The sequence below is a fragment of the Sinocyclocheilus rhinocerous genome, unplaced genomic scaffold (assembly GCF_001515625.1).
Source record: "Sinocyclocheilus rhinocerous isolate Xijiao unplaced genomic scaffold, SAMN03320098_v1.1 scaffold127, whole genome shotgun sequence".
In the NCBI taxonomy this organism is placed as follows: domain Eukaryota; kingdom Metazoa; phylum Chordata; class Actinopteri; order Cypriniformes; family Cyprinidae; genus Sinocyclocheilus; species Sinocyclocheilus rhinocerous.
This window is the reverse complement of record NW_015664685.1, coordinates 458,634-470,880: the sequence shown is the minus strand read 5'-3', so window position 1 is coordinate 470,880 and position 12,247 is coordinate 458,634. Positions and strand designations below refer to the sequence as shown.

Sequence of the window (12,247 nt, the reverse complement as noted above, 5' to 3'; positions counted from 1 at the left end):
ATGAAATTACAAGCAATTATATAAATAATTTCAAATATAAATAAAACATTTTTATCACCAAAATGAAATCCAAATATCCAAATAAGATTTATGATACAATGACAGACTTACATTGAAAGAGGCAACCATAACTAGGATTGGGGGAGGGCTTTTTTTTTTACGCAACCACCCAGAACACCCTAGCAACCTCTTAGAATGCCCTGAGAATCATATATCAACACCCTGGCAATGCCCTTTGCATGATGTGTTTTGCAGGGACAAACACTATTCACATTTTCTTCCGAAAATGTAGTAATCTAGTTTGAATGGCTCATTTCTCAAATAGATTTGTTAGTTGTTTAAGTTTACAGGTACTGACCCCTGTGTATCAAGGCATGTTATGGTTACTGTTGTCACAACAGCTCTCAGTATGTTTAAAAGAGTGTGTTCTCATGCGCGCGCGCGCGCGTGTGTGTATGTGTGTGTGTCCTGGGCAGGTGTTTGTGGGTTGGTTTTTGGTTTTTTGAGGACAGCTGCAGGCCATATGCTCATAACAGAGCTGTTTCTACAACTATAAATTGAGGATGGAACAGTTGAAGAATTTTAACCATGCTCTGTTTGTCTATAGCCAACTGGACTGTAACCCTCTGTCCATTGAACATAACTGGAGCAGGGCTCTGCTCATCTGTTTAGAGATGAGGATACCTCATGTTATTGATTATAATGTAGATTTTAATAGTGAAGTCTATAATGTTTGTGTCACTAGCGGCACCAAACCCACTTGTTTTGTTTGTCTCCACCACAGTAATACGACAATACAAGCAAAATGCATATATGAGTATATTTCTTAAACTAAAACACAGCCAGTTTTTAGGATTTAACCAAATTAGACAAATACTAGTTTGCCTTTGTCAGTTCTTCCCACTCTTTGCTTTCCCTGGCACCCTGAGCACTCACAGACCGCAGCTGAAGGTGTTTGTGTGCTATTGAATCGGCCCGTAAACAGTCTTACCGCCACACCTCACCATCCCAACCAGAGAAAAGAGTCTCCGAGGTCGTAGACTCTGCTCTGAAATGTGCACACCAGCTGACTATACCAGTAGCTGCCAAGCAAAACACAAGACCCTGGCTCAGGGGCCGGAGGAAAGGCAGCTTAGCATCTCTTGGAGAGGAGACAGTGCTTCCCACATAACCTGAGCCACCACTCGGCCCACGGCAGCAGAACTTTGTTAAAACAACACGAAGCAGGCTGCACTGTCGTCCAAGCTGAAGTGTTATTCCAGCTACGTAAATAATAGAGCTCCCTTCTCCGTGTGATGAATAGCACATATTAACAGCCAAAAATTCTATTAAGTTCCCGAGATCCGTGTGCGGTAGTTTGCTAAAAGCCAATACGGATAGAAATGAGCAAACTCAATCTTTTACGTTCACATATTTATCCACTTCCTGATCATATCTGAAGACACAATACACAGCCGTGTCCTTCAGTGGTGAAAGAAAATTTTCAAAAGTTATAGCACTGTACTGTACTGTCTCGGCTGGGTTAAGGACCATATTGTGATACCACAATAACAAATGTGTCAATTCTGACATTTCAAAAACAAAGAAATTGTAAAAATACTGTTGTAAATGCGAGGCATAGTAATTGTAATGCTCTGCCTGAGAAGGTACCACAGCGGTTTAGTGAAGTAATAAAATACTTTTCCAAGTTTCAGGTTTTCCAGTTTGCTCAATAATGTTTTTGTAACCTTCATCAGTGGAATCCAGAGACTCTAAAATCAAAAAGAAGGCATATTCACAATAAAATGTCCATTCACGTTGATGGAAAACCAACTCAGTACTCAACAGGTTTTTGTTCAGGACATATATTTTACATTGGACACCAAGTGTGGACTCAACATAGTACCAGAATTGTTTATTGTACAAAAGTAAGCAAAAAAGTCCTTAAATCGTACTATTGTGGCTGAAGGACTTTTTGAGGATGAAGGAATGTCACACATGCTGTCTATATTGGAACCTGCCTAGGTTTGGTACAAACCTATCATTTTGATTTAATATTAATCAAAAACCGTAACTTTTTCAAAACCCAAACACATTTATACAAAGTAAAGAGTTCATTTATTTTATTTTAAAGGCCATGCACAAATATGTGGTTAGTTGCATTTTATTATTTGCATTTAGCACAGACCTGTGACCAAATCACGATCCAGTTTAAGTTGGTAGCATAGATGCCATCAGCTTACATCAGCTAGAAACCAACCACGTTCCAAAACAAATAACCAGCTTAAGATGTAGTTACCTGCAAGAAATCAAATTATAAGCAGTCAATACTAACCAATATGAACTGACTCAAACATTGTTCTGGATGCAGTGGAAGCAGGAAGCAACACAATCATTGAAAATGCAGCTGTTGTAACAGATCATGGTTCCATGAGTTGCAGTTGGATGAGTAGGCATGTCAACACTACAAACTGATTTTTTTTTTTTTTTAACAAAACATTTTTGGAACAAAAATTCTGTTTTGTATGGAAGACCAGCTCATTTAAGTCCAGGCCGTGACCTGAGTAGGTTGAGTCAAGGCTGAGACATGAGGAAGGTCTGAATGAAGCTTGGTTTCATGTCAGTGTCACACGAACCTCCGCAGCACTCATACACATACTATTCTTTGGTCCAGAGATCAGATGGGACAGAGCAAATCGGCACAGACCACAAAACGTATCCACAGTGTTGTAGTGTTGTAGTCTGGAGTCAAGAGTGAGTCCAAATGCTCTTGAGTCCATGGCAAGACCAAGACCATAAAAATGTCTTAGACTCAGACTAGAGGAAGAATCAAGACAGTGTCTGAACTTGAGTACTACAACATAGCAAAAACGTCAAGTAACATTATTTATTTATATAGCATTTATGACATGTATTTATACAATACAGACTGTGTCAAAGCAGCTTCACAGTAATAAACAGGAAAATAACAGTCAGTGTAGCAGAATTCATCAGTTATAAATCAAGTTAAATATGAGCTGTAAAACAGCTCTACAGATGACAATAGTGTAATTATTCAGCACAATTCAGTTCAATGGTGATTCAATTCAGATCAATAACGTTATTGATTTGTGTTAATGTTACAAAGTTTGTGTCATTATCCAGTTTAATCCAGTTCAAATGTTGTTCTCATCCGACAGTTCTCATCAGTGCAGTTGAATCAATTGTATTACTATTAAATAACTATTAATTGTTTTAATCCCCAAATGACCAAGCCAAAGCTTTTGTGTACAAAAACAAAACAAAACAAAACTTAAATTCACCATCAATAAAATAATGCCGCATTATTTCCACACAGTTTTTAGTAGTGTTTGCTAAGGCTCAGGCTTAGCAGCCACAAACTGTAGAAGTACACAACACAACCACAACACACTAGCATCATGGTGGTGAGTTTTGCATGGACAAGCATCACTCACAATATCTGAAAATGAACCTAAAGGATTATTCTAAATTTAACCTGTTATGACCTGCATATGTATGGTATTACAAAAAAAGAAAAGCCAAATACTCTGTGGTATGTTCAAAATAATTACAAGCAACGTGAGGATTAGATTCCTAGACTAAAGCGGCATGTAAGCTGACAAAATTCATTACAAAACAGTTTCTGTAAGTGGTGAATTTATATGTGTATGTGTCTTCATTATACCTCTCCATGTCTGACACTAAGTGCAAAGCCACAGAGCATCTAACAGGAAAAGAGGAAGGGGTCAGGTGATGAGACTCAATCGGCTTCTGACCTGTCTGTCCATAAAGCAAAGGAAGAATTAATTAAGGTTGGGCAAATCTGATTCCAGACCAAATCCTGCCAGTGTGAATGAACACACACATAAGATACACTGTGAATTCTGGGTGGGGAAATGTTGTTTTAAGCTGCTGGAGCAGTGAGTGTTAGAAATGATGCAAGTTTGAAAAAGTTTTGCACATACTCTCTGGCTAATAGACATGCTATTTTTAAACTGGAGCAAATGGTAATGATGTTGTGCTTTGGGAGAACCTTGTCACTGGGAGGATCGACATTTTGAAGCTGCTCAGTGGCCCAGAAGTAGTGATGTGTTGACAGTTTTAGAGAACATGGCTTGTATGGTACAGTAGGTGTTTGGTGAGAGAGACTTGGAAAAAATTTGACAACACCAAGTTTGATAAAGTCGTGGAAGTCCAAACCCCCTAAAGCTATGGGGCTAGGAAAATAAATTGTGCATATTTTGTATCCATTTTGACTTCATTTGATTGTTTAGGATCTCATGAGGAAAGGAAAATCACAAATGAACGTCTTTAATATCTGAGATAAGGCTGATAGTTAAATGAAACATAACAGATAGCTCAATGAAGTCTGCGGACCAATGAAAGCAAAATCTCTGAGCACTTCAATTCACCTATGATATAAATTCCATTAGGAATTCAATTGGCATTTTTTTATAATATTTGTTAATTAGATGGTCTTTTTTTTTAGGCTGTAAATATTCTGATTACTAATTTGGAACCATAAAAAGTATTTCCCAATATTTTGCATAAAAGCAATGAATCAGTCAGTGAAGATGCATTTGTGATTCTGAAAGAGCTGGTAAAATAAGTTTTTCCTATCATGACAACAAGTTTTCAAATTTAAATTAGATTTTGCCCAGATTTTCATTGTGGTCTTTGAAAGTTCAGAATAAGATACTGATTTATGTAAACCCTAGCTCTAAAAATAAAATGGTCTGAATTTTACAGATTCTGTGTTTCGTTTTCCGTTTCTGTTTCGCATTTCCTCAGTAAGCATGAGACTTTGGTCACTATTCTAACCTCAGTTCAACAGTTTGGAACCCACTGGCTTGTGGTTTTGGGGATGAGTTCAGAGAAAGTACAGTGTACAACATTCAGCACAGTGTATAACAAGTTACTGTCTGAAAGCGACTTAACAGAATGCACCAGTTCAGCTTTCTCCAAATGTTTCCCAGATTCCTGGATGCAAGTCCTATCCATCCATCGTTTGGGGAAATGCCTGGTGACATCCCACTGAGTGATGTGAAAACTGTTCCACTATATGCCTATGATTACATGTCTCATACAGATGTAGCTTGTAGAGTGCAGACAGGCAGATTATGGAACACAGATGAGGAAAGACAAATGTTATATCCATCCAGTTGACATGTTTCATGGTGTCCCAATGCAACTACTCTGTTTCAAGTTATTGTATGTATGTATGTATTATTAGAATTATTTATGCTACTTGGTCAAGGATTATAGTGAAACATAATTTCTTGAAAAAAATATCTCCCTGGTCTAATTTTAAATTGTAATTTTATAACTAAAATGTTTATGTACACACACACACACACACACACACACAAATAATTTATTTGGGTTTTCGTCGTTTTAAAAAATTGTAAAAAAAAAAATAATAATAATAATAATAATAATAATAAAAGTGTAGGAACAAGGTAATGCAATAAGATACATCGTTTGTTTGAAAGAAAGAAAGAAAGAAAGAAAGAAAGAAAGAAAGAAAGAAAGAAAGAAATTGGTTAGTGGCTTTTTTTTTCCTCGAAAGAATACAGACTTGTCCAGTGGAAAGCGAGAAGGCAAAATGAGTTTGTTTACGTTACCATGGTGAGACGCACAAGCACCGCTCTCGGGGATTGTGCGGAGTTGAGAACACCTCTGTGTTTACACCAAACACATATCGACAAGTTCCACATAGTACTTTTAACAAGAAAATTATTTTCCAAGGCCGTTGCTTATCAAACAGCGTCGTAACGCAAACAAACGTGAGTGCAATGACTTCAGAGGTTAATGAGGAAAATGAACCGGGTGGAAGGTGTTTACTGGGAAACTGGGTTGAGGAGGTGAGTTCCACACAGCATGTTTAAATAATCTTGCAGGCTGAGGCTTAGCAAAGTTTTGCTTGTGATCCTGGTACACCTGTAGTTGTGAACGCTTATATCTTATCACAACTCACCTTAACAATGACATGTTACACTTTTCTTTCACGTGCTTCAGAGGGCTACTGCATTGCTAGACAGGACCGGGCCTAGATCACGTGTTCATAAGTATGGACACACTGGGATTCTTACCATGGACGTGGCTGCTAAAGTACAGGGACTCAGTACATTTAAAACTGCTTTTAATTCTCCTAAAAGCCTTGGGGTGCGACAAAAAGGTAGGTTACAATTATACAGTGCTTAATAATAAGGATATTATAAATTCATAAATAAACATTTGCTGAAAAACCACACAGCATATAGTGTTTTCAGCTGTCTAACAGATGGTTTCATGACTGTCCATTGTGTCCAAAGGATTCTTCACAAAATAATTTATGTCAGCTGAGAGAGTTTACCTCTGTGATGCACATAAATTAGCAGAACATTGTCAGCAAATGTATGTCAGCAAAAAAGAAATGTTTTAAAGACATAAAACAGGCTTATAATCCACAAATGTAACATAGTAAAAATGCAGAACTGGTCGGAAAGGGATAGTGACAGTTCCCTTTCAGTGAGTCACGTCTGACGTTTATGTTGGGTAGTCCCACTTGGGTGTCCCAATCACCTCTTAGTAGTAAAAAACAGGCCATTGAACATTGGCAAATAAAAGAACAGTGTCATGCTGAGACTGCATTTGTGGATGGCTTATGCACTCTGCAAGTGGTCCAGGAGCGCCATCTCTGGCTGAACTTGGTGGACAAAGTGTGATTTCTTGACGACCCCATCTCCTAAGCCGGCCTTTTCGGCGACACTGTCATAGCTCTCAGACAGACAGAAAACACCACTGTGTTACCACTGCCTCCAGGCCGCCGCGGGCTGGTCCCCAGTCTGCTTGTCGTCAAAAGCGTCCCCCTTGCGGTTTCTGCATCTGCTCTGGCACGGCATCGGCTGCAACTTTGAGCCACCCACAGGAAGGCAATGCAGCCCGTGCCCCAGGCAGCCGCTAAGCCCTCCAAGCGGACAGGGAAGCAGTAATGACTCAGGCGACCCGGAGATAGATGGGACTGCTCTTTTCAAGGGGGTGGTGAATACACTGGAAGCAATGTCTCCTCACTCCCAGCCTCTACCCCCCCAACGACACAGGCTAAGAGCTTGCGTTTCGGGGACGCGTTGCTTCCTCAGGCATAAACTGGCCACTCCCTCGTGGGATCCATGGAGCCAGATAAGTGCTATAATGCACTCACCACCCCTTCCTCGGGATGTAACGCTTCCCAGGTTGGGGTCCAGCGCTCCTCCTCACTGCCCCTCCGCAGGTATGTCTACTGTTCCTTTGACGCCGCTCAAACAGAGCCTTTGGCCTGGCTAGTGCTTCCCAGCCCATTCCGCTGGCTCATTCGGACAATCAGACTTGGCTACGTGACCCAGTTCACCAGGCCCCCACCCCAGGTTCAGTGGCACCCTATTTACCTCGGTGGCAAACAATGGTGCCTCTGTCCTGTGTGGAGATTGTGGTCCTTCTGGCAAAGGACACAATAGAGCCTGTCCCTCCAGCCGAGATGAAGGTGGTGAATATACTTCGTCTTTAATCGGATCCTTCACAAGCTCTTGTTCAAGATGCTGATGCAGAGGTGCATTCTTACGTGTGTTCGGCCACAGACTAGGGATGTAACGATTCACTCAACTCAACTCCCTACTCGATACACCCCAAACCCCCCCCCCCATTCTCGGTATGGAGTTGGACTAGGTCAACATGATGGCATGTCTCACAAACGAGCATGCCCAGTTCAGGAGGAACTGCTCTTTTACTCCCTGACCGAGGGGACCCCTGGGCTGGCCTTGGGGCCTACGCGAGTGTGCGTTTTTCCCCATGTGAGCCTTTTTGCACAGACCCTGCGCAAGATCAGGGAGGACAAGGAGCAGATCTTGTTGATTGCTCCTCACAACAGCCCCTCCCTGACAAATCCTGCTGAGGGATTGTGGCAGGAGGGACGTAACGTCTCCATTCCCTCCTTCAGGAAACTAGGGTTACATACGTAACAGAGACGTTCTGTCAGCGGACCCAGGGATTAAAAATGTATTTTGCATTATTAAAATTCCTTTTTGTTCTTCAGCTTATATAGTAGGTCCTTTCAAATAAAGCCCTCTGTTCTTTCTGCTGCATAAATCTTTTTAATAAACTTCACTGTTGTTTTCATTTTAGGAAGACGAGCTGAACTTTTGGAAAATGATCTCATCAAAATAATAAGGTAGCTAAATAAACTAGCATTTAATGTTTAATGTTTAACAACCTCATTGTGTGAAAAACACGAGTGACATTTTATGATCCTGCCACATTTCTTGTTTCAGTAGAGGAAACAGTGGGAGAGGAGTGATGTAAGAATATTTGTGTCATGGTTAGATTCATAGTTCAATTAAATCATTTACATTTTTATTTATCATGCAACGTTCTACATAATTTTTGAACATAACCTTGACAACAAGTCTCTGACCCCAGACAAGTGGTTGTATATTGTTTATAAATTAAAAAGAGAGGGAGAGAGAGAGAGAGAGAGAGAGAGAGAGAGAGAGAGAGGGAAAAAATATAATTCTGAAATGAGACAGTACCTCATACCCATAGATCTGGTATAGGTGGGTATGGAAAGACAAATACTGTTTTACTTATTATTTATCAACAGAAATTTTTCATGCTTCATTTTCTAGAGAAACAGTCAATGGATCTAAAGGTGAATGAAGAACTGTTGCATTTTCTACTTTATTTATGCAATTCTTGTTTTTATATAATCGTAAGATATCAAGGCTGAGTTGGCTCTTTCTCTATGTTAGATTGCTGTCACTGGGAATAAATGTTAGACAGACGTGCATACGTATATTTAAATCTGTTTTCTTTCATCCATCTGTTTATTTAGAGAGACTCCTTCTGCTTCACTTAGTCATGAGTCATTACTTCATCATCTCCACACATCATAGTGACTGTGTATTATGCAATATTAAAAGCCATTTTCAAGCAGATCAGCTTGAACAAGAAGTCAAAAATTTATTCGAAACTTATTGGGCCTGAAGCAACGATGGCAGTATGCCGTTTGTGTGTTTCTAGGCTACACGTGTCAGCTGAATAACCGCCATTGAGTCAAGTCAAGTCAAGTCACCTTTATCTATATAGCGCTTTTAACAATACAGATTGTGTCAAAGCAACTGAACAGCATTAATTAGGAAAATAGTGTGTCAATAATGCAAAATGACAATAGTAAACACTAATTTTTCAGTTAAAGGCAGTTCATCATTGAATTCAGTGATGTCATCATCCAGCTCAGTTCAGTTTAAATAGTATCTTTGCAATCATTTGCAATCAAGTCAACGATATCGCTGGAAATGAAGTGTCCCCAACTAAGCAAGCCAGAGGCGACAGCGGCAAGGAACCAAAACTCCATCGGTGACAGAATGGAGAAAAAACCTTGGGAGAAACCAGGCTCAGTCGGGGGGCCAGTTCTCCTCTGGCCAGACAAAACCAGCAGTTCAATTTCAGGCTGCAGCAAAGTCACATTGTGCAGAGGACTCATCTGGTTCCTGTGGTCTTGTCCCGGTGGTCGTCTGAGACAAGGTCTTTACAGGGGATCTGTATCTGGGGCTCATCTAGTTGTCCTGGTCTCCGCTGTTTTTCAGGGCTGTAGAGGTCCTTTCTAGGTGCTGATTCACCATCTGGTCTGAATATGTACTGGATCTGGGTGACTGCAGTGACCATCTGATCTGGATACAGACTGGGTCTGGTGGTAGCGGTGACCTCGGAATAAGAGAGAAACAGACTAATATTAGTGTAGATGCCATTCTTCTAACGATGTGGGTGTTATGGGAAGTGTTCCCGGTTCCGGTTGACCTAATTAATGCAGCCTAAAAATCCTGTAACGGATTTGAATATTAGAAGCGTATTAGTGTGTTATGTGTAAGCCAGGTTAAAGAGATGGGTCTTTAATCTAGATTTAAACTGCAAGAGTGTGTCTGCCTCCCGAACAATGTTAGGTAGGTTATTCCAGTTATTGAGATTAACAGATATCACTCTTTAGGTATATTAGAACTCCTTGATTAAATTACAAATACAAACCAAATACGTCGTTTTTTAACATAATGTAATTAGTGCAGGGCGGTTTGATCAAAAATCTGTATCAATTATTTAAAAAAAAAAAATTTTGGATTCAGACAGTTTCATGGTTTATCATGTTATTTTCCCCTGACTGTGCCTTTATATGAATCAGAAATCATAAAACAGTTGCAGAACCACTGCACTGTAATCGCAATCCTAACAAATATGCTACATGTAGCATAAGTAGTTTTTAATGTAAATTAGATTGTATAATTTCAAAATTTGAAGCAAAAACAGAATGGCCTGACCTTAGCTTTGACAAATTATGCTACATAAAACATATCTGCATGAAACAAAAACTGCAGACGGGCTGAATTAAAATGCAAATTCACTCTCTGACAGCAGTCGGCGCTTATGGAACAGCAGAAATGCAGCTTTTCCTTGGTTACCGCTCTAAACAAAGCAGTGCTGCGATTTTAAATACTACATATGCATTATAAGATGAAAAGAAAATACCATCTAAACTTTTCTGAAGACAGTCAGTTCCCCTCAAAGATACATTAAACCCCCACCCCAATTCAGTATTTAGGTTTTTTTTTTTTCAACATTTCGCATATGGTAAAGTGAGTTTGCTCTGCCTGCTCCAGTATTTTCTCCTCTGCGTTCATCTTCAGCATCCCTGGCTTCTGTTAACAGCTTTACAGTTGGTTTATTTGCCCAGTTAAAAAATTAGTTATTATTAGTTAGTCATTAGTGTGTTATTAATAGTTCTAAAGGTTCTCTAACCATTAGTCAGAAGTGTATGCAGTTAACAGGGATCCTCTCTCAATTCACAAAGCTGTCTTAGCCACTTGTATGCCGTTTTTTAAAAATTCATACTGTTTGCGTAATTAATTCAAACCAGTATATCGCCCAGCACTAAATGTAATCTATTTCACAGTGATCAGATACATGCAGAGATGAACACAGAGCCTCCAGCCCCAGAGTTGTGCTCTGTGACCAAAGCAGACTACAAGGTGGAGGGCTTTAAGTCTGTCCGTGCACCAATGGCCATGGTCTGTTTCTGTTCACCATAACTTTTAAATATAACATTTTTGCTTTGACTGTACATGTGCATGTATTTGCGTGTATTTTTTGGCATTAATCCGCTCGTCTCTTCCAGGATCATGATTACACAACTGAGCAGGCCATCACATTTTGGAGTGATAACTATCAGAAAATTCAGGTCAGCATCTACTGTGAGGTTTCATTCAATATGTTTATTTCTTGCAGTGCTGGAGTGGTTTTATGAATAGTGTTTTCTTTTCACAGGGTGTGACAACAGTTCAAACTAAGGATCATCCATTTAAAAGAAATGCCACTTTTAGTACACCAATCGGTGAACAACTAGATCAGCTCAATGACACAGTGCTGTGCCCATCAGAAAATGCTTTGTGAGGAATTAAAAAATATCAACATTTGATAATTTCATTATTCCCTGTCTTCATTCATGTCTTCGTTTTAGTTGAGTTTATTTTAGTCAATCACTGCATATCATGATCCCTGCATGACCATTCTGAAAAAAAAAATCCCTGAAATTGATCATTTCTGACTTGATTAATGACTAATAAACCTTATTTAAAATGTATGTATGTATGTATATTCACAACACTTGTAATTTCCAATTGTTACAACATACTCTATAGTGTGACAACATGCCCTGCTAAGTGTATGTGTATATATTTTTCATGGTAAAGTTGTGTAATGTTTTCCATGCCAAGTATGACTTCCTGACTTAGCAAATGTTTTAATGAAGAGCAAGTGACTAGTTAATACTACTCTAATAAAATTAATTTACTTGTTTTTGTGGCCAAATGAGAAAATGGTTATTTGGGTGCAGGTGGCAGCCTTTTTCACCCTGAGAGAGGAGAGATCTAACTATTTGTTGAAAATCAACTGATGCGCTGTTTCTTTGGATCAGGATGGCTTACTTTCACGCAGCTGTGCTGTCAGTCAGAGCTGTTCTGTTGCTGGATTCCTCTTTCATGCTTTCAGCAGGGATTAACATTAGATAACTATGGCAACAAGTAATTTTAGACTTCATTAATTCAGTGTTTCCCTTTGTTTTGACAAAAAAAAAATTATCTGAGGAACTCCACAGAAAGCCTTTGAACTGGCTTGATTCCTAAATTTAATCTTGTTGCTTCAAGGAAAAATACATTTAAATTATTTTCTCTCTCTCTCTCTCTCTCTCTGTGTGTGTGTGTGTGTGTGT

General features: G+C 39.3%; 1 protein-coding gene across 1 annotated transcript; it reads left to right on the top strand.

Moving 5' to 3' along the window:
- The first annotated feature begins 4,995 nt into the window (after positions 1 to 4,995).
- On the top strand, positions 4,996 to 11,430 carry LOC107730296 (uncharacterized). The gene is made up of 7 exons (XM_016541087.1): positions 4,996 to 5,092; positions 5,590 to 5,843; positions 5,998 to 6,157; positions 8,119 to 8,164; positions 10,934 to 11,048; positions 11,156 to 11,218; positions 11,305 to 11,430. The coding sequence occupies exons 1-7, from the start codon at positions 4,996 to 4,998 to the stop codon at positions 11,428 to 11,430; spliced, it is 861 nt and encodes a 286-aa protein (XP_016396573.1).
- Positions 11,431 to 12,247: the final 817 nt, after the last annotated feature.